Below are 22,558 nucleotides of genomic sequence, written 5' to 3'. Positions count from 1 at the left end.
ACCCAGAACCAGTACCAGCCATCAACCCAACATCCAACCATCAGACTGTACTAAGGTACAGTGACACAATAAGTCCAGAGCTGGATAATGTATGAGGCTGGTGTGTAAACAGAGGACAAGCTGCGTGTTGAGTAGGAAATGTAGGCACAGTGGATCACTCCAGTCATTTCACAAAGAGCTTGTTGGGAGTAGTGCACACACACACACACTCTCATTCTGGTGGAGATGAATGGGTCTCTTTGTGACATGGTTGAGTGGTAAAGCTCTCTGAGCAGGAAGCTATTATCCAGAGAGCAGAGTGTTTATCACACGGAAGCAGGATGTCTACACACACACACACACACACACACATCATGCACACAGCTCTCACTCTCACTCTCTCTCACCCTCAGCGAGTGAGAGAGAGTGAGAGATCTGGGAGTTTACATTTACATTTAGTCATTTAGCAGACGCTCTTATCCAGAGCGACTTACAGTAAGTACAGGGACATTCTCCTGAGGCAAGTAGGGTGAAGTGCCTTGCCCAAGGACACAACGTCATTTTGCACAGCCAGGAATCGAACCAGCAACCTCCGCTCAGCCACCTGACTCCCCTTAGTTTATAGCATGAGGTCATCTAGTTCTGTGTGTGTTAGTTTTACATTTACATTTAGTCATTTAGCAGACGCTCTTATCCAGAGCGACTTACAGTAAGTACAGGGACATTCCCCCGAGGCAAGTAGGGTGAAGTGCCTTGCCCAAGGACACAACGTCAGTTGGCATGACCGGGAATCGAACTGGCAACCTTCGGATTACTAGCCCGACTCCCTCACCGCTCAGCCACCTGACTCCCTTTTAATGCTAGTTCTCACATTAGATCCAGATTGTGGTCTCACAGGAAGGAAGAGGAGAGTGATGCTGTTACTCTGTTAGTAACCAGGCGCTTAGCAAGCTCTGCTCTACCTAACATCGCCCCCTGGTGGCTGGACTGAAAAGTATGAAGGACATTTAAACAATGTGTCTCCCTGTGTGTGTGTGTCTGCCTGTGTGTGTGTGTGTGTCTGCCTGTGTGTGTCTGCCTGTGTGTGTGTCTGTGCTCCAGGCTGTGCAGGCTGTGGTAGAGACATTAAGAACGGCCAGGCTCTGTTGGCGCTGGACACACAGTGGCACCTGGGCTGCTTCAGGTGCCGAGCCTGCAGCAAGGTGCTGAGTGGGGAGTACATCAGCAAGTGGGTCCTCTCACGCACACATATATACACACACACACACATACAATACACCCAAACTTGCACAAATACATAAATACACATTACTCACTCACTCCCCACTCTCTCTCTTTCTCCCTCTCCCCCCCCCCCCCTCTCTATCCTCCTCCTATCCCCCCCCCCCCCCCCCCCCACAGGGATGGCGCTCCCTACTGTGAGAGAGACTACCAGCTCCACTTTGGGGTGCAGTGTGAAGCCTGTGGTCAGTTCATCACGGGCAAGGTCCTGGAGGTGAGATCCTGCAGTACTCCTTTCTCTACTCTTCTGATCGTGTGGTTCTGTGTGTTGTCCTCTGACGTTCAGACTGCAAGGTTTGGATCTTTGACAGTTGACATAATTGAAAACAGCAGAACTACAATTCTCGTCTGTTTCTGTGTGTGTGTGTGTGTGTGTGTGTGTGTGTGCGCGCTCCAGAGAACATCTGGATGTGTGTGTGTCCCTGGAGAGCGAAGGCCCGTTTACACCCTCCCTGGACTGAGAGAGCTGCAGCTCAGCTCTATAGACCCAGGATGTGTGTGTGTGTGTGTGTGTTATCCCCAACCCTGACCCACACCAGCACAGTGAACAAACTTGAGCACGTTGCCACCACAGAAAGATGAACTCAGCCCAATTCAGGCCACACCCTCTCCTCATCCTGATTGGATGGTTTCTGTTATAGAGTAGAGGGGAGGGGGAAGAGAACAAATGATGAGAGATTGTTGGTGTGTTGGGAGAGAGAGAGGGAGAGAGAGAGGGAGAGAGGGAGAGGGAGAGGGAGAGAGGGAGGGAGGGAGAGAGAGAGATGCAGAGAGAGAGAGAGAGAGAGAGAGAGAGAGAGAGAGAGAGAGAGAGAGAGAGAGAGAGAGAGAGAGAGAGAGAGAGAGAGAGAGAGAGAGAGAGAGAGAGAGAGAGAGAGAGAGAGAGAGAGAGAGAGAGAGAGAGAGAGAGAGAGAGAGAGAGAGAGAGAGAGAGAGAGAGAGAGAGAGAGAGAGAGAGAGAGAGAGAGAGAGAGAGAGAGAGAGAGAGAGAGAGAGAGAGAGAGAGGAGGGCCATGGTAAGCAGTATATTGTTGTAGCGGAGAACCCATACAGTAGAACCCTGAGCTCACACTCCTCCTATCTGAGGTAAGAAACAGCCTTGCTAACGTGGTGCCTGTCTGACAAACAGCCTGACTTGCTGCCTGCGTTCCGCTGGTTTCCCTGTGTGACCTGTGTGACCTGTGTGACCTGTGTGTGTGTTGCTGCATGAAGCTCAGTTTCAGCTTCTGTCCTTGGGGTTCCCTGGAATCTGCTCTCGTCTGTTTCTGCTGCTAAAGGTTGTCCCTGTGTCCTTCCCTCCATCTGACAGAGCTGAAGAGGCCAGACAGGCCTGTGTGCTGGTCAGAGTTTGTGTTTCAGTAGTGTTGGGTGTTTCAGTAGTGTTGGGTGTTTCAGTAGTGTTGGGTGTTTCAGTAGTGTTGGGTGTTTCAGTAGTGTTGGGTGTTTCAGTCGTGGGGGCGTTTTAGTAGGGTCATGTAGATTAATTTGGTGGCGTTCTAAGTCTCTGAAAGAATAGCTGTTCAGCTGTATCAGAGACTGTATAAAGACATGTTCAGCTGTATCAGAGACTGTATAAAGACATGTTCAGCTGTATCAGGGCGTGTTCAGAGAGACAAGTCTAAAATTCCTTACGCACGTAAGCAGGCATGCTCTCCCTCCCTCCCGCACGCACGCATCAGAACGCTGTCCTCTCTGAGAGAATGGTGTGGTCATGTTTGACTGTGAGAGAATGGTGTGTTCATGTTTTAATCTCTCAGAATATGCTCATTGCTCTCGTCTCTGGAATCGGTTGTCAGGGGCAATGGTAATGTTGATGACGTAGCCCTCACAATTAAACTATCTCCCCTGAGAGAGAGAGAGAGACAAAGTGAGAGGTGGAGAGAGGTTCTTGTTTTTTCTAGAAAGTTTTGTTTACATGAAGGGAAAAATAAAGAAGGTACTTGCGCCAATCGTCATGGCAACAGGGCGAGGGCTTGAGGAGGGGGTCACATTTGGGTGAGATCATACGTTTCTAAGCCGTAGTGTCACACACACACTCCTGTTACACACACACACTCCTCTCACACACACACACACTCCTCTCACACACACACTCCTCTCTCACACACACACAGACACACACACACACAGACACACACACACACAGACACACACACACTCCTCTCACACACACACTCCTCTCTCACGCACACACACACACACACAGACACACACACACACACACACACACAGACACACAGACACACACACACACACACACACACACACACAGACACACACAGACACACACAGACACACACACACACACACACACACACACACTCCTCTCTCACACACACACACACACAGACACACACACACTCCTCTCACACACACACTCCTCTCTCACACACACAGACACACACACACACACAGACACACAGACACACACACACACAGACACACACACACAGACACACAGACACACACACACACAGACACACACACACACAGACACACACACACACACAGACACACACACACACAGACACACACACACACAGACACACACACACACAGACACACACACTCCTCTCTCTGAGGGACCGAGCGCTCATACATGAGCCCACCAGGGTTGTCATGCCGACCAGCTGAGCCAGTGTTCTGAGAGGGCTGAGTTTCTTCCTGGCTCACTGTCCAATCACAAGGCAGCCTGCCACTCTATGATACTCTATCACTTCCAGATGTGTGTGTGTGTGTGATAGCTCATGACGTCAGAGCTGAGTTCCAGCTCCATCTAGACTATGCTGCATGGGCTGAATGGGGTGGACATTTCTAGATGAGATCCAGAGGAGGTATGTGTTCATATGGATCTGTGTGGATGAATCTGTGCATACCATTCTCTCAGCATATGTCAGAGTTCATGTGTGTGTTGTGTGTGTGTCCACGTATGTGTGTTTGTTTGCGTATGTGTATTTTGTACAGTAACACTTGTATGTATGTATGTGTGTATGGGTGTCACCGTGTATTCCAGTCCCTGTCTTAACTGAAACCAAACACAGGTGTTGCATTTCCTCCACTGCTCATGACGCAGGTGTTGTGTGTTCTGTCGCCCCCTGCAGGCAGGAGACAAACACTACCACCCCAGCTGTGCACGATGCAGTCGCTGCAACCAGATGTTCACGGAGGGAGAGGAGATGTACCTGCAAGGTGAGGTTGCTCTCTCACACACCCTCCCCATCAAGGTCCCGAACAGCCACTCACACACACACTCTCCTTATCACATTACATTCTCCAACCCTGTTCCTGGAGAATGGAAACCTGCAGGACGGGTCTCTCTCCCGCAGGAGGGTCTCTCTATATCTAACAACAGCAGTAGTAGAACACTCACACACACTGGCCTCCCTAGCAACAGCAGTAGTAGAACACTCACACACTGCCCTCCCTAGCAACAGCAGTAGTAGAACACTCACACACACTGGCCTCCCTAGCAACAGCAGTAGTAGAACACTCACACACTGGCTTCCCTAGCAACAGCAGTAGTAGAACACTCACACACACTGGCCTCCCTAGCAACAGCAGTAGTAGAACACTCACACACTGGCTTCCCTAACAACAGCAGTAGTAGAACACTCACACACTGCCCTCCTTAGCAACAGCAGTAGTAGAACACACACACTGGCCTCCGTAGCAACAGCAGTAGTAGAACACTCACACACTGCCCTCCTTAGCAACAGCAGTAGTAGAACACTCACACACTGCCCTCCCTAGCAACAGCAGTAGTAGAACACTCACACACATTACCCTCCCTAGCAACATCAGTAGTAGAACACTCACACACTGCCCTCCCTAGCAACAGCAGGAGTAGAACTCTCACACACACTACCCTCCCTAGCAACAGCAGTAGCTGCCCTTTTGGTCCAAATTGATTTACTGTTGTATTTGGAACAGTTACTCTTTCAGTTTCAGTAAACTGAAACTGAAAAAAAAAAAAATTGAAGCTGTAAAAAAAAAGTTTGGAATCTGAAAACATGAAATGTGAAACTATGTGAAAATATGAAAGTGAAAATTGAAAATTAATAACTTATTCAAAATTATTCCAAAATGTCATCGAAATATTATTCAACCTGGAAAAAAAATTGGTACACTTATTTTTTCTTTGAATACATCGTTTTATTTTTCAAGTTTTCGACCAAAACTTACATTTTCAATGTCAAGCTTTAGTTTTTCGACTAAAGATTTTTTTTTCGAATTAACAAAACATTTGGCCCTGATTTAGCTCCATAGTGCCGAACATGTTCTGTCGCTGTTTGACTTCCTAAACAGCTGTGTACAGTAGATGTTTTTGTAGTGTGTCTCGCGTAGGCTACAGCGTTGCAGTGAGCAACACTGGTTTGAAACCACAGGGAATTATAATTTCACCAACAAATCGTTTACTTGTAATGTAATGTCATAATAAATCCTACAACGAAAGTGTATTTGTGAGGAATGTTTATTTTAACGATTGAAAACAGATGCATCATAGACCACTGTAGTATGTGTTGCCCGGGCAACAGAGGCTAATGTCATGCTAATGCTTCAGTGAAATAGTAGACTACCATTTCCGAAAGTAGATGTGGGCCTACTTCCTTAATAATATCAGCTAATATTGTACATTACATTTCACAATTGTGTTTCAAATCACAAAGTAAAATGAGTAAATAGTCACCCTGGCCTCTTTGCTTGTGGCGTTTCTGCAGCTGCCTTGCAGTAAAGCTATAGTTAGCCTAGCTATCCCCCAAGTTAACAGATGCAAAACGAATGTTCTGCTACAGGTAGTCACGCGTGTTTTCGTGACGTTAGTGACGTAGTGACGTTAGTAACGTCAGTGACTGTGGCTAGCAAATTAGCCACAGTTAGCTTCACTTTTCGCCACAAAAACTTAACTTGAGCCTAAACCATGCAACGGAACGTAAATCCCAATAGAAGCAACTCAATCGCTACCAAGACAAAACTTTTGACACCTAGGTTGTCTATGTAGGCCAAATATTGACTGAGTTTTAGGGGGGCAAAAAGAATAATAATAAAAATAATAATAATATATATGTGAGAGAACAAAGGTTGTGCCCTTGCCGAAGGCAAAGCACACCCAACTACTCCTCACAGAGGAATTCTCACATGTGCTGTGCGTGTTTTTAGAGAACGTAGAGCTTTATTTCACAGTGACAGTCTGAATAGCCCTTCCAGATGTTGGGAGGGTCCATGCTCCCAGGGTCCAGAGTATCTAACCCTCTCTCTCTATCTCTCTTTCTCTCTCACTATCACTCTCCCTTCCTTTCTCTCTCTCCTTCTCTCCATCCCGTGTCTGCCTCTGTATCCTCTCTCTATCGCCCTATCCCTTACTTTTTTTACCTTTCCCTCCCTCAATCTCCCCCTCTATCCCCCCTCTCTATAAATCTCCCTCTCTTTCATTCTCTCCCTCTCTCTATTTCTCCCCCTTCCCCTCTCTCTCCCCCCCTCTCTCTCTCTCCAGGATCTACAGTGTGGCATCCAGACTGTAAGAACAACAGCAGAGCAGAGGAGAAGTACCGGGTGAGTCGAGATCTGCATCACACCTGGATTACACATCCATAACACCTGGATACACATCCATCACACCTGGAGTACACATCCATCACACCTGGATACACATCCATCACACCTGGATACACATCCATCACACATGGGGTACACATCCATCACACCTGGATACACATCCATCACACCTGGGTTACACATCCATCACACCTGGATACACATCCATCACACCTGGATACACATCCATCACACCTGGATACACATCCATCACACCTGGGTTAAACATCCATCACACCTGGATACACATCCATCACACCTGGAGTACACATCCATCACACCTGGGTTACACATCAATCACACCTGAAGTACACATCCATCACACCTGGGTTACACATCAATCACACCTGGGGTACACATCCATCACACCTGGATACACATCCATCACACCTGGGGTACACATCCATCACACCTGGATACACATCCATCACACCTGGATACACATCATCACACCTGGGTTACACATCCATGTGGTGGTTCTGAGGAGGTTCTGAGGACGTTCTCTTCCCCAGACCCAGCAGCGGCCGTCCTCCAGGCCCTCTCCTCTCAACTTCTTCTTCCCTCTCCCTCACGTCCCGGCTAGAACTGTGAGCAAGCCTGAGGTGTGTGCTGACCCCTGAGTGGCCCGCTCTGACCCCTCACCGATCTATCTCAGCACCCCTCCTTTGCTTCACACGTTCAGGAAGCAAGAGGGGAGCTGGCAGTGTGCTTGTGTTCTGCCACACACACCGGACACAGTGTGCTTGTGTTCTGCCACACACATCGGACACAGTGTGCTTGTGTTCTGCCACACACATCGGACACAGTGTTCTTGTGTTCTGCCACACACACCGGACACAGTGTGCTTGTGTTCTGCCACACACACCGGACACAGTGTGCTTGTTTGAGCACGTGTGGTAGAAATACACAGGTAGAGATTCTGCACCCCCATAGAAACACAGGGCTGCTTGTTAACCCTGCTGATACTGTGCTGACACTTTGCTGTACTGTGCTGATACTGTGTTGTACTGTGCCGCTGTTCAACACTAACAGGAGTCAGGATCAGGTGAAGCCAGCCAGGATACTTCAGGGTTTCTGACCAACCGTGAAACTGAGACTGCCAGTCAGAGTTCTTCTCCTTCTTGGAGGTTGGGGCGGGGCTTATGTGTTTGAAATGGCCAATGACATATTCTTCCCTCTGTCCGCAGCCCCTCCCCTCTTTAGTCAACTCCCTCTACCAATCAGAAAGGCAGGTACTGTATTCAGCCTCTGGCAGCAAGGCGGGGCTTAAACTCCTCATCTCTGCCTTCACCACGCTGTCACCATACTGGATATTTTGTTCATAGTTCCACTTAAGGGGCCATCTCCACCTCAAAGCCATGCTACCCTTCCTTTACAATACCTGCTACACTTCAAGGTCTGTTCTTCAGACAAGAGATGCATAAATACATCAACATTTACTTTTCATTCATTTAGCAGACGCTTTTATCCAAATCGACATACAGACATACAGTGCAGATAGAAAGTACAACCAACCCTGTAGTGTTGCTGTAGACTCCATGTCCTGTAGGAGTTTCCTCTCAGCCCCCCTGGGGAGCAGGGCTGGGCTTGTCAGCCTTTATCTAGCCTCTCCTGGACAACCTCCACCAGTCAGCCTTTATCTAGCCTCTCCTGGACAACCTCCACCAGTCAGCCTTTATCTAGCCTCTCCTGGACAACCTCCACCAGTCAGCCTTTATCTAGCCTCTCCTGGACAACCTCCACCAGTCAGCCTTTATCTAGCCTCTCCTGGACAACCTCCACCAGTCAGCAGTGTCCAGTCTCACCCTCTGCAGCAGTCAGCAGAGTCTCCAGTCTCACCCTCTGCTTCTCTAGTCTTCATGCCTCCAGTGTTTCCTGGCAGCATGGGTCATTCTGCTCTGCTGTGCCAGGCTGGCTCTGCTTCCCAGCTGGGCATGAGCTGCCAGTCATGAGCACTGTCAGCATGCATGCTGTGTGGGTGTGGACGCCCATTACCACAGGTGTGTGTGTGTGACCAGGTGTGTGTCTCCTCCAGCCCACCAGGTGCTCCTCTGAGAGCATCAGCTCCAGACCAGGCTCCAGCCTCCCTGGGTCTCCTGGACACACCATCTACGTGAGTAACGCCAGATAACCACCATCATGTCCTCATTCAGCAGGCACTATCCAGCAACGTTCAGGGATAGGGGGAATTGGAACCTGCAACTTCTTGATATGCAGTCCAATTGCTCCACCATTGAGCCATACTTATCCTACTTCCTGGTTCACACCGCTACCAGCCAATGAGACAGTAGGGCTGGGGATCTGAGAGGCTGTTGGCCAATTTTAGGCCATGATCTTTTTGTGGGAAGTCTGGACTGTACGTATGTGCTGGTACTGAACCAAAGACACACCAGTGCTAGGACAACCAGAGGAGAGGGTGCTTAGATAGCCATCACTGCTGGTGACTCAATACTGTAGACTAGGCTAGAATGGTCAGATGGCTGAGCGGTTAGGGAGTCGGGCTATTATTCAGAAGGTTGTTGGTTCAATTCCTGGCCGTGCAAAATGACGTTGTGTCCTTGGGCAAGGCACTTCACCCTACTTGCCTCGGGGGGAATGTCCCTGTACTTATTGTAAGTCGCTCTGGATAAGAGCGTCTGCTAAATGATTAAATGTAAAATGTAAATGTAAGTGTAAATCAAACTAGCTTAAGTGGGGAGGCTCCATAATGCAGTGGGTGTGTTCTCCCATCAGACAGCACACAGGCTGGGGCTGGGACCAAAACACTTCACATCTCTGAGTTTGCAGATGAAGTAGAAGAAAGGTTTTGATCTTTGAAGTGCTTCAAATTGTTACGGATCCTGAATCTGCTACAGAGATCAAGCAGCTCCATGGTGCCCTCCTGTGTTGCCCCCAACCTCCCCCTCTGACCAGCGGACCCTGCCCCCAACCTCCCCCTCTGACCAGCGGACCCTGCCCCCACCCTCCCCCTCTGACCAGCGGACCCTGCCCCCAACCTCCCCCTCTGACCAGAATTCCTGCCCCCACCCTCCCCCTCTGTCCCACCCCTTCTTGCCTTCCTACAGTGCTGTGATGTGGTGTTTTCCTCGAATGTGATGTGGCCTTTGAACCCTGACCTTTGTCCGAACCTAGTCTCTCCCCTGTTCACCTTGTGTTCATGCCCTACCTCTCTCCTCTCCTTCCCTCCTCTTCCCCCATCCCTCTCTCCACTCCTCTTCTCCATCCCTCCCCCCGCTCTCTCCTGTTCCTCCAGGCTAAAGTAGATGATGAGATCATTGATTACAGGGCATTAGCAGCCATCCCCAGAGTGAAGGCCATTTATGATATAGAGCGTCCTGACATGATCTCGTACGAGGCAGTCCAACCCTCGTCCTCCACGCTGCAGCCCAGAGGAGATAGACAGGACAGGCTCAGCCCTACCGAGGTAAAGGCTCTGCAGACACACTCTCACCACTCAAATCCACTGGGTCTGGAATGAAAACAATTGATATTGATAAGAAAAAAATAAAATGTATATATGTTGAAGCACATTGTATTCAGTGTAAGGACATATTAATATTTTTTTTTACAATATGCACACATTGTTTTGAGTACCAGGAACATCTGGACATGTCCATGTCTCGGATGTTCAGCTTATGTTCTGGAACAATCTGGGTGGTTCTCGAGTAACCTTGGAGGTTCTCAAGTAAACTACATGGTTCTGGAGTAACATATGAGGTTCTCAAGTAAACTAGGTGGTTCTGGAGTTACTTGGTAAACCAGATGTATCTCTCCTGATGGTATGTTGTCATGACGTTTTGTCAACAGTGCATGGCAACCAGACGAGGCCCCTCCCCTTTACCGGATCTACGTGTGAGTGGTCCATAGGCCCCTGCCATGCCCCACCCACATGCCCCTCCCATCCCCACATGCCCCTCCCATCCCCACATGCCCCGCACACACCCCCACATGCTCCTCCCACCCCCACATGCCCCGCCCCCATGGAGAACAGGCCAATCCCACTCCCCACACCCAGAAATGCTCAGACACCTGGCCGGTCATCCCATGCTCTATACATGAGTACACTGTCATCCTACACTGCATGGTCATAGCTCCACACAGGAAGAGGATGGTGGTGGTGGTAAACATGACAATTACATCCATAATCTAAACACAAAACTAAAAAACCAATCTTATTAAAAGACTCGTATTATAGATTATAGATATCTACTGAAGTACAATGGTGTTGAGTATAGGGTTTATTCATCCTACTTAACCAGTGACCTTGACTGTGTTGTACGGATCTAACCAGTGACCTTGACTGTGTTGTAGCACCAGAGAGCTGCTAGCCTCAGCACGCCCAGACGCACTGAGACAGTAAGTTAGTCCTGGGACGTTTGGGCCCTCTCAACTATAACCACCACAATAACGACATTTAGCACTTATAACATATGTACCATGTATGTGTCATATGTTCACCTGAAGAAAACAACTGTCGAGTATTTATCATGTGCTGAAGCAACTAACAATACAGTACTATCACTGTTAGTACTATAACTGTTAGTACTATCAATAATTGATAGAATCAACTGATTCACTGTAAATCATAGTAATACAGTAACACACAGTAGAGTACAGTAACACACAGTAGAGTACAGTAACAGTGCTCATCTAGTGACTCATCACTGCTCTTCACCTCCAGCCCCAGTCCCTGCCTTCTGAACCCTCCCCTGTGCTTGAGGACATCGTAAGTTGCTTTGACCTCACACTTCTGCTTGACCAATCAGGGCTCTCCTCTCTAGCTGGTGTGTGTAACTCTGAGCAGGTGTTTTGGGTGTTGAAGGGTCATCCCTCCAGAGGCTTCTCTGCTTCTGTTTGTCTTTAACAACAAACTATGGCACTGCTTTGACTGACAGGATCCGTGTATCTGACATGAGCATTCTGAATGGAAATAGCACTTTGTCTCTGTGTGTGTGTGTGTGTGTGTGTGTGTGTTTACAGTACTGCGTGCGTGCGTACGCAGGTGCATGTTCCCTTCAGTACTTCTTCACCTCCTACCCATGCTGTCTTCAGAACCTGAGTGCTGCCCTCTGCTGCCCTCCAGCAGGACTGCGGATGCTAACCCTGCTCCTCGTCAGCCCCCTCCTCCATTCTTCCCCCCCCTCCCTCCATCCTCCCCCCCCCTCCCTCCATCCTCCCCCCCCTCCCTCCATCCTTCCCCCCCTCCCTCCATCCTCCCCCCCTCCCTCCATCCTTCTCCCCCTCCCTCCATCCCTCCCCCCCTCCCTCCCTCCATCCCTCCCCCCCCTCCCTCCATCCTCCCCTGCCTCCGCTCCTCCAGGTCCACTCGTTTACTAGTCCAGTAACATTCTGTTTCTCTTCTCTAGTCACCGAGGACCCTGTCTCCCTCAGCTGAGGTAGGTCACGTCCTGGTTGGAATGTGGTGGGACACATTAGGAGCTGTTGAGACATATTAGGACACATTAGGACATATTAGGAGATGCTGGGACATATTAGGACACATTAGGACATATAAGGAGATGTTGGGACATATTAGGACATACAAGGACACATTAGGACATATTAGGACACATTAGGACATATAAGGAGATGTTGGGACATATTAGGACACATTAGGAGATGTTGGGACATATTAGGACACATTAGGAGATGCTGGGACATATTAGGACACATTAGGACACATTAGGAGATTCTGGGACATATTAGGACACATTAGGACACATTAGGAGATGCTGGGACATATTAGGACACATTAGGACATATAAGGACACATTAGGATACATTAGGACATATTAGGACACATTAGGACATGCTGGGACATATTGTAGTTTTCTATGTGGAGAAGTTTGTTGTGTATCTGTGTGATCTCTGGTGTCTGGTTGTTATAACGGATGTTGATTGTTGGTGTCTGGTTGCTATGAAGGGTTGCTATGACATGAGAGAACGCATCATGCAGAGATCCACTAGCCAAGGATCCATCGGATCCCCCACCGACTACAATCGCCATAACTACACTCCAACACTGTCAAGGTCGCCACAACACTTCCATCGACCAGGTGAGTCGCTGCTCACATCTAACAACTGAAATTACAAGGATACGGGTCAACAGTTTTGGCAATTGTGTGGGTTTTAGTCTGTGTGTGTTATTGTCCATGAGGGAAAGTGTGTGAGTTCTTCCCTTAAACATGGTTAGGTTTAGGGTTAAGCAGGGCCTCCTGTATCGCTGCCTTCCTCTACACAGACAAGGATGTTTCTCCCCTCATCCTCTATTCTAACATCCCTCCTCCTTTCTTTTCCTGGGATCTCTCTCCTGTTCCTCTTCCTCCTTCTCCTCTTCTTCCTGGGAGCTGCTAGCAGGCATACTGAAGCTAACTTCCTGTTTGCGTTCTGGTCCTAATGACACCCGCCCCACTTCCCCTTTCCGTCACCATTTCCTCCCTCACACCAAAGGTAAGCCCCGCCCCCTCCTTAACCCCCCTCCCCCCGGCTCACCCATCTCCCCCCAAACATTACGACGCTCAACACCTCAGGCTGACTGCTTAACACCGGTTGTTGGTGAAGCCACAGAGACTGTCTGGTTAATATTTAAACCTCAAGAAGTTAGTTTTGGAAGGTGACAGTTTACAAGATGTATTCACAGTAGGCTTTCTAGAAAGCTGTTTCAGTGGTCAGATATTGTGCCAGTAAGCACCTTACCCTAACTACACAGTAAGTAGCTGTCTGCCTGGCAGTGACGCCAACGTTGTTTTCTCTGTCCTATGTGGCACTCTGGCTAACCCACCTGCCCCTCTGATTCTTCCAGACTCTTTCTACGTAGGTATGTCTGGGCCAGTGCGGTTGCTAACCCGCCCCGTGGTCTTGGGTCTGTGCCTGTCTGAGGATGTGCCTGTCTGAGGATGTGCCTGTCTGAGGATGTGCCTGTCTGAGGATGTGCCTGTCTGAGGATGTGCCTGTCTGAGGATGTGCCTGTCTGAGGATGTGCCTGTCTGAGGATGTTCCTGTCTGAGGATGTGCCTGTCTGAGGATGTGCCTGTCTGAGGATGTGCCTGTCTGAGGATGTGCCTGTCTGAGGATGTGCCTGTCTGAGGATGTGCCTGTCTGAGGATGTGCCTGTCTGAGGATGTGCCTGTCTGAGGATGTGCCTGTCTGAGGATGTGCCTGTCTGAGGATGTTCAGTGTCTAACCTCAGTGCCTGCCTCCTTCCAGCACTTGCTCATTTCTCAGCCTGAGATTCTCCTAACAAACATATACATGTTTTTATGTTGTTTCCTCATGGGCATGTGAGTCTTACTGACTCCCTCACTTTCCCTTATTCAGATGAATAAGCCTTTCTGAAAATGACTACATCAAATTATTTTAGTTTAAAAAACATATTGTTCCTGTTGCATGCGTGCCATGTGTGTCTGGTGGCATGCTGGTCTCCTAGCTGATGCTGTGTGACCCCACAAGACACTCCTCCTCGGCTCCCATATGTCAGTTCACCATCCCTCCATCTGTCTGTCCATCCCTCCATCCTCACCTCTGAGACATTCGCTCATTCTCCCATTGGAGGATTTATTCAACATTCTTCTTCTTCTGCCTCCGTGGTTCTCCTTCCTGTCTTCCTTTTCTTCTTGTGTGTTCTCCTTCCTGTCTTCCTCTTCTTCTTGTGTGTTCTCCTTCCTGTCTTCCTCTTCTTCTTGTGTGTTCTCCTTCCTGTCTTCCTCTTCTTCTTGTGTGTTCTCCTTCCTGTCTTCCTCTTCTTCTTGTGTGTTCTGCTTCCTGTCTTCCTCTTCTTCTTGTGTGTTCTGCTTCCTGTCTTCCTCTTCTTCTTGTGTGGAGGCACTGAGCCGTCGAGTGGCCGCAGCTCCCCCCTCTCTCGGCCCGCCACCCCGACCCTCTCTCTCAACACTAAACATTTCCACGTCCCAGGTAGGACATGGACTGGCCTAACGCTAATTGCTGCGCGCCTAAGAATCCATAACTCCCCTTCTGACCTTTTTAAGGTTTTTTTTCATAATTATTTTTGTCCATCTGTCGACCTCCTCTCCACATCTCTCTCTCTCCACATCTCTCCCTCTACACATCTCTCTCTCTCCACATCTCTCCACATCTCTCCCTCTCTCCACATCTCTCTCTATCCACATCTCTCTCTATCCACATCTCTCCCTCTCCACATCTCTCCCTCTACACATCTCCCTCTCTCCACATCTCTCTCTATCCACATCTCTCCCTCTCCACATCTCTCTCTCTCTCCTCATCTCTCTCTCTCCACGTCTCTCCCCCTCTCCACATCTCTCTCTCTCCACATCTCTCACTCCACATCTCTCCCTCTCCACATCTCTCCCTCTACACATCTCTCCCTCTACACATCTCTCTCTCTCTCCACATCTCTCTCTCTCTCCACATCTCCCTCTCCACATCTCTCTCTCCACATCTCTCCCTCTCCACATCTCTCCCTCTCCACAGTGTCTTTCGTTTGTTGATCTTTTTGGCCTCCTTGCCTCTTCATCCTGGACAACTTCATGTCTCTTCTTTACTCTCTCCATCTCCCTCCTTTCACATCACACTCTGTCTTGCAGTAAACATTCCTCCCTCATCTGCCAGGACACGGATATCTCTCCTGTCATCCACACTCCACTTCTCCTTTTTCAACGGCAGATTTTCATTCTGTTCCATTATTGAGCTTTAGCTCTTTTGAACATCGAACTTGGATCTGGCATCTCTATGTTCCGTTGAGCCTTGTGTCCATGTCCATGAGCCGTGGGAGATCACTGACCCACCACTCACTCTCATCCACAGATCAGGGCATCAACATGTACAAGAAGCCTCCTATTTACAAGCAGCATGGTATGTCCTCTTACTCCCTAACCTAGCTGGATCAGTTGGATAATTAAACACATCGATCACAAGATGAAATATCTATTGCTCTTAACAGGACATGTTCAATACTGTTTGTGTTGTACAGTGTTGGGAATGTCATGTGGGCATAATAAAAGTGAATTTAATGTAGTTGAAATTACATTATTGGTCCACATGTTTTGAGTGTTTTGGAGGGACTAACTGGTACAGCTAAATGTGATGTTTAATATGATGCAGGATGCATAAGACAGTATGCTTGTGAGTTCCTTATAGGTACATGCTAATCTTCTGATCCCATATTTGTTTGTTGTTGTGTGTGAACTTCAAACCATGTTAACATGGTTTATTACTGGTGTGTTCCCTACCATGCTCCCATGTAAGTACTGTTTGAAGTCATCACCTCTGCTCTACTTAGTTTCCTACTTCTACTCTCAGTGCAGTCCAAACAATAATAATAATAATAATGATGATAGTACCTCCATAGGAACATTGTACTTTGAACAAACACATGGCTATGCTAATACGATGCTAACTAACTAATCTAGCTAGTCTTAAAGGTGACATGACATGCTGTTTTTGGATGCTTTTATATAGGCCTTAGTGGTCCCCTAATACTGTATCAGAAGTCTCTTTCCCGAAATTCAGCCTTTGTACAGAATTACAGCCACTACTAGCAGTCCCACAAGGAGCTTTCCTCAGAACGCGCTGTTTTGGTGTCTGTAGCTTTAAATGCTAATGAGGAGCGGAGGGGCGGCACCATGCGCTAATGTTTACAATGGATGTATCGCGATGGCTGTAGCCCCGTTGCTGTAAGATGCCTCGAATTTGCCCATTCTCATCTGATAACCCTGGTTTGCAGAGGTACACACTCAGTCATTTCAATGAGGGGAACGGCGGATATCGCACGCGCCATAACACCAACAGCAGAACGGTTATCCAAATAACAAAGAAGTGTACAACACTCACGTTACAGCATGTCTATTCACACACATACTTGATGCTATCTACCTTTCCATTAGCGACAGTAACTCAGCTGTTAGCTGCAGAGCTAATGTTACAGCCACATTCTAAGGGTAGCAAGCTAGGTAACCATATACTGTAAAGCTACAAAATTATATAGCGTTAGTTAACTTACTTGTCCGAGGTTAGTAGCTGGACGAAGGACAGTTAGTACTGATCCAGAATTTAATTTCAGCAAGGCCAGTTTTGTATTATCTCAAGTTGAGGCTGAAGTGTTTGGCGCAGACATACAAAACAAATGCGCCTACAACAGAAGTTGTGTAGGCGCATTTCCAGAGAAAATAAAATTAAGACACTGGGTCTTCAGAGGCTCGGATGAAAGAACTGTAAAAAGATTTTTGTTTTCCCTTGTACATCCAAACTGAGCAAATGTAATGCTTCGTTCGTTTGCAAGCCATGATGTCTCTCGAGGATAAAAACACTTGCACGGTCGTAGCTCAGTTTCTTATGGGCGGGCCAGATTCTCTGGGCGGGCAAAGCAGAGAGAGGGGAGGTAACCTTCCTCCTTGTGACATCACAAAGAGGAGATTTTCAAACAGAGCAATTGAGCCTTCATTTTCTCAAAGGCGGAGAAGAACACCCAGGGCTTGGTTTATACCTATCGAAAATTCTAGCCACTGGGGGACCAAAGGCAGGCTAGGGGAACTCATATTAATGTTAAATAACCTCCTAAAGTGAAGTTTTCATGTCACCTTTAATGTAGCCTCATCTCCTCATGTAGCTAGTTCCACCTGCTTCCTGCCTCTCTTTCCTTCCTGTCTGACGCTGATCACATGGTTTTGACCCTAACCTATGAAAACACGGATGATTTGTGATATGCGAAGACAAATAATACTTTATCAAACGGATTCAAAGTTTCTTCAGTGACATAACAGATTTATTATACCTGAGTTCATGTCATCTGGTCTGTTGTTGAGTGGTTTGCCGGTCTTAAGACAACAGTGAAATTCTTACAAATTTTACTGAAATTTAAGTTCCTCTGCTAATTAAAATCTGACAGAAAATTGTGACTATTTTTTTTATTTATAAACCGAACCAAAATAAAAATACCCCAAAATCAATCAGAGCTGTATCTGTTACCTGACTGGCAACCACCATGCTAATTCCACTGACGACCAATCACTGACGGACCAGTTCCCCCAATCACCCAATCCAGATTCAGCTGCCATGGTAGCTCAGAGCAAGTCCGCTGATGACATCATCAAATCTGCCAAGTTCCCCGCTGCCCGAACCCCCCGCCCAGATGAAACGCCAAAGATCGAGACTGACTACTGGCCCTGCCCTCCCTCGCTTGCTGCCCTAGGTAGGCTCCTCCCACTTCCTCCCCAGGACACGCCCCTGGCGACACACCAGGAAGTCTCTGCCTCACCAACACCCTCCAACACCCTCTGTAGCACTGAACCCCACATGCAGCAGTTATCTTGCTTTGTCTTGTTAGCTCTCAGACAGACTTTTTCTGTAGCGATGCAAGCTGATTGGTGAAACAAAGATTGGCTCCACACCAGTGAGAGAAACCTTCACTAAATCTTTATTGAGCAAAGGTCAATTTCAAGGCTTGCTTATAAGGAACAATAACTCTGTAAAGATTTAAATCTCCATTTAACGTTTCAGCAAAATATTAATATAATAAATGTTAAGCCATTTATTCATGTAATTAAACTGTAGAACTATAAGCTAATAAGATCCACTGTTATACTGGCTCATTTCCAAATTAATAAATAGCATAAAATATGACATTGTGACTTCAAACAGAACACAGTTGTTTACCCTTCATATCATGCCTGTCAGGGGCTCCAAATGAGTTTGTTCACTGTGACACATGATCTGAAACATGCTGCTCTGGGAAGTCCACTAGCACAGTGTTCCTCTGATCATACCAACTCTACTCCCACATGGGATGTATGATTCATTCTAGTTTGAATGGTTATCTAAGATTTAAACAATATCCAGGCCACAGATATGTGATCTCATTTTGAGCCCTGCTGGTTAAAATCATAGTCCTTTGTGCTCCAATCAAATTAGTCAAAACGGGATCACGCTTTGGTAGCTATGATGATCATGACCTTAACCAATCATCGATGCTCCTTACAGTCATATGACTGACCTTGTGTCGCTGCTTCCTGCTGGGCAGGGTCAGAGGGGCGGGGCCAGTTGCGGGACGAGGAAGACGAGGAGTATCAGAAAAGACGTCAGATGCAGGAGGAACATCTCAGCAAGGTGGGAACATGAATATCATCATAACTAAAACGACCTGCCAGGCAACATGAATATAAATGTAGCCGGTGTGAATCGGTGAAACTCACTCCTCAAGTATGTAGCAGGCCACCCGTGTCAACGAAGAGCTAGCTTTTCTTTGGCGTAGCTGGTCGTGGTCGCGCTTGGGAAGTCTGAGATGGCGTGTTCGATTCTCGGTGAAGGATGAACACGGTCCGGAAAACTCGCAACTTGCAAGACCACGTCTGTTGCATACACAGACACAACGCACGAGGAGTACTAACAACCGCTACATAAACATAACATAAACATTTCATACATGTCCTGGTGTCAGGAACATGAGCTCCACCCATCCCACCTCCACCCATCCCACCTCCACCCATCCCACCTCCATCACTTCACCCACACCCACTTCAACTCGGGGCTCGAAATAAAAGTTTGAAAGGTTTGAAAGATTCAAGGTAATTTTTTTGTTCACATTTATTTTTCTAAAACCTTTTTTAAACCTTTAGAAACTTTTTTACTTACAGGAACACCATGAATTGTGTTAGCCCCACCATGAAACAAGCAAGACAAACGTATTCTATCGTGTATGTATTCACATTGAAATTCAGACATTTGAGCCCCACGACTGTGTGGATTACTTAAATAGTGTTGCAAATAACCTAGACCCATGTCAGGCTCAGATTGCTGAGTAGTTAGGGAGTTGGGCTATTAATAAGAAGGTTGTAAGTTTGATTCCCGGCCGTGCCAAATGACATTGTGTCCTTGGACAAGGCACTTCACCCTACTTGCCTCGGGGGAATGTTCCTTTACTTACTGTAAGTCGCTCTGGATAAGAGCGTCTGCTAAATGACTAAATGTAAGTGTAAATGTCAGAATGTCAAAATGGTAAATGGACTGCATTTATATAGCGCTTTTCTACCTTAGCGGCACTCAAAGCGCTTTACAATGTTTGCCTCTCATTCACCCATTCATACTCTCACTCATACATACCGACGGCAGCGAGCTACCATGCAAGGCGCCGGCCTGCCCATCGGGAGCAACTTGGGGTTCAGAGTCTTGCTCAAGGATACTTCGGCACATGGCCTAGGAGGAGTCGGGGGTCGAACCGCCAACCTTGCGATTAACAGACAACCCTCTCTACCCCCTGAGCCACAGCCGCCCCGCAAAAACACAAGAATTGACATTTTGGGACAGGTCAAGTTCAGTTTGGGATGGTTCATTTTGCACTTGGGGACGGTACTGGGATGGGAGGGAAACAGTTAGTTGTGAGCCCTGCCTCCACTTTTTTGTGAATATCCATAAATGTACACAACTATGGATCTGTTCTCTTCTCGTTTCTCTGCACAGATCCAGTCAGGCCTGGGGAAGCTGATTCTGAAAGAGGAGATGGAGAGAGAGAGGAACTGTGGTCGTCAGGGTCCGCCAGCCCAGTGCTCAGACCCCCAGCACACCAACAGCACCACCGGTAACCCTAACCCTCACCCTGACCCTTTCTCCCCAATGGGAGGCGTCTCAAACGGGAACAACTCACATCCACATCTGGAGCTTGGTGTTTGTCTGAGCGTATCTGAAACATGTAACGCTATGTTTTGTGGATTTTCTGAAAGCTCTCCACAACTTAGCCGACTTTCTTTAGGAGAAATAGTCGGAAAAGTCTTTGTGTTCCTCATGTGTTGCTCAGATCCCAGTCTTCATGTGTTCCTCATGTGTTGCTCAGATCCCAGGTGTTCCTCATGTGTTCCTCATGTGTTCCTCATGTGTTGCTCAGATCCCAGGTGTTCCTCATGTGTTCCTCATGTGTTGCTCAGATCCCATGTGTTCCTCATGTGTTGCTCAGATCCCAGGTGTTCCTCATGTGTTCCTCATGTGTTTCTCAGATCCCTCAGATCCTAGCTCACCCACCTGCAGAGCGTCCTCCTTGCCAGGCTACGGTCGCAACGGACTGCACCGGGTAAGCTCACTGCATTCCTATCACCCAACATACACCTCCCATAGACCACCTTAAACCACTATAGACTACCATAAATCACCTCTGACCACCTTAAACAAATCATAGACTTCCATAAACCACCATGAACCCTTGAGAGCATCTGTGATTGATTGATTACTGAAAGTGCATGTCTCTGTAGCAGCACCCAGAAGGCATGTGCAGGTGGACTCTGATGTTACTAACCCTGGTGTTTCTGCACGTCCACAGCCCCAGTCCTCTGAGTTCAGCCAGTACAACAGCTCTGGAGATGTCTCTGGAGACAGAAGAGGTAAACACACTGCACCCAGGATGTGGACACTGTGTCTGCTGTGATGATCACAATTCTTCCCAGGTCTGTCTGACAGCCTCCTCCTACTTTTCTCTTCCAGACTTTAAGGTATGTGAGACACGTTCGGCTGCTGCCTGTACCTGCCCCTGTATGCACCTGAGGCTGCCTGTACCTGTGTGCCCCCCGTCCTAAGGTGTTATCGCCCCTTCGCCCTGCCCCGCCTGGCTCCTGTCTGTCTCAGGGTGTGCTGGGTGGAGCCCCCTCCACACCTCTGACTCTCAGCTCCAAGCCTTCACTAAAACTAGTAGCACTGTAGCCATCCGGTCAAGTTGAACCCCTGTTCAATCCAACCAGCGGCCATGACTGAAACGGCGAAATATTTCTATGATCGGCAAGAAGCAACACATAATGAATTTGTGAAGTTCATTTCTACTTCATACGCGAGGACATCTAAACTACATTGACACAAACCAAGCTTTTCTGTTAGGGTTGTTTCTTGCCGTTGACTAATAATATCTCAGGATGTCACCTGACTGGATTGAACAGGACTTCATTTTTTTAGCTTGTCATGAATTTTGATTTTCCCTGTAGCTCATCCGTGATGGTCCGGGTCCACTAGCACGGATGGACAGAGGAGTGTCCATGCCTAATATGTTGGATCTAAAAGCAAGTATTATTTATATATTGTCACCTTTGGTTTACACTGCTTCCACCTCTGCCACTGTGCTTTTTAAGGTAATTTTCCTTCATTTATGAATAATTAATTTAATTCATTTATTTAAGAAATATATATAAGTATTTCTGCTAAGGGTTTTGCCCCTGCTTCGGTCGAATAGGAACCTGCTAGTTCTCACAGACACACACACACACACGATGCAGAGTAGTGTAAGACCTTCCCAGCCGTAGACTGTGCTGTTAACCCCCAGTCTGTACTGCATGAGCTGCACTGATGACCTTTCATCTAAAGCTGTGATGTGAAAGGTCAAGCTTTATCACTGAAACCTGTCCTGTCCATCTGGGTCTGTATTCCAGACTCACCCAGTGACAAACGGATGGTGTGACGTCAGTGGCTTTGATCCAACAGCACGATTTAGTGTTGGGCTTGCCCCTCATGCTGCATGTTCCTCTCCTTCACCTATCGTCTGTGTCTGCACACACACACACACCGTACACTCCTCTTCACGTTAGTGTGTGTGTGTGTGTACATGCCCCTGTGGGTAGCATGTTTCCCGTGGTCCTGCATAGCCCCTCCTGTAACTGCTCCATCCCTCCCTGTAAAGGTGTACCCATACGAAATGCTCACTATCACCAACAGAGGGCGTGTGAGACTCCCCAGGGATATCGACAGGACCAGACTTGAGGTAAAC

The 22,558-nt window shown here is 47.8% G+C and overlaps 1 protein-coding gene across 1 annotated transcript in view; it reads left to right on the top strand.

Moving 5' to 3' along the window:
• ablim1b (actin binding LIM protein 1b) overlaps positions 1–22,558 on the top strand; it is a 34,711-nt gene that overhangs the window by 10,945 nt on the left and 1,208 nt on the right. Inside the window, exons 5-24 of the mRNA XM_062475423.1 lie at positions 1,081–1,207; positions 1,381–1,474; positions 4,362–4,449; positions 6,752–6,810; positions 8,888–8,965; positions 10,106–10,276; positions 10,660–10,704; positions 11,164–11,208; positions 11,534–11,578; positions 12,219–12,248; positions 12,776–12,908; positions 15,634–15,681; positions 17,876–18,016; positions 18,845–18,930; positions 20,281–20,398; positions 20,811–20,884; positions 21,131–21,191; positions 21,385–21,503; positions 21,783–21,857; positions 22,472–22,552. Of these exons, the coding sequence (XP_062331407.1) occupies positions 1,081–1,207; positions 1,381–1,474; positions 4,362–4,449; positions 6,752–6,810; positions 8,888–8,965; positions 10,106–10,276; positions 10,660–10,704; positions 11,164–11,208; positions 11,534–11,578; positions 12,219–12,248; positions 12,776–12,908; positions 15,634–15,681; positions 17,876–18,016; positions 18,845–18,930; positions 20,281–20,398; positions 20,811–20,884; positions 21,131–21,191; positions 21,385–21,503; positions 21,783–21,857; positions 22,472–22,552 (1,718 nt within the window). The remainder of the gene's footprint in view (positions 1–1,080; positions 1,208–1,380; positions 1,475–4,361; positions 4,450–6,751; positions 6,811–8,887; positions 8,966–10,105; positions 10,277–10,659; positions 10,705–11,163; positions 11,209–11,533; positions 11,579–12,218; positions 12,249–12,775; positions 12,909–15,633; positions 15,682–17,875; positions 18,017–18,844; positions 18,931–20,280; positions 20,399–20,810; positions 20,885–21,130; positions 21,192–21,384; positions 21,504–21,782; positions 21,858–22,471; positions 22,553–22,558) is intronic.

The sequence above is a fragment of the Osmerus eperlanus genome, chromosome 12 (assembly GCF_963692335.1).
Source record: "Osmerus eperlanus chromosome 12, fOsmEpe2.1, whole genome shotgun sequence".
Taxonomy (NCBI): domain Eukaryota; kingdom Metazoa; phylum Chordata; class Actinopteri; order Osmeriformes; family Osmeridae; genus Osmerus; species Osmerus eperlanus.
The sequence above is the reverse complement of the archived record's forward strand: the minus strand, read 5'-3'. Positions and strand labels throughout refer to the sequence as shown.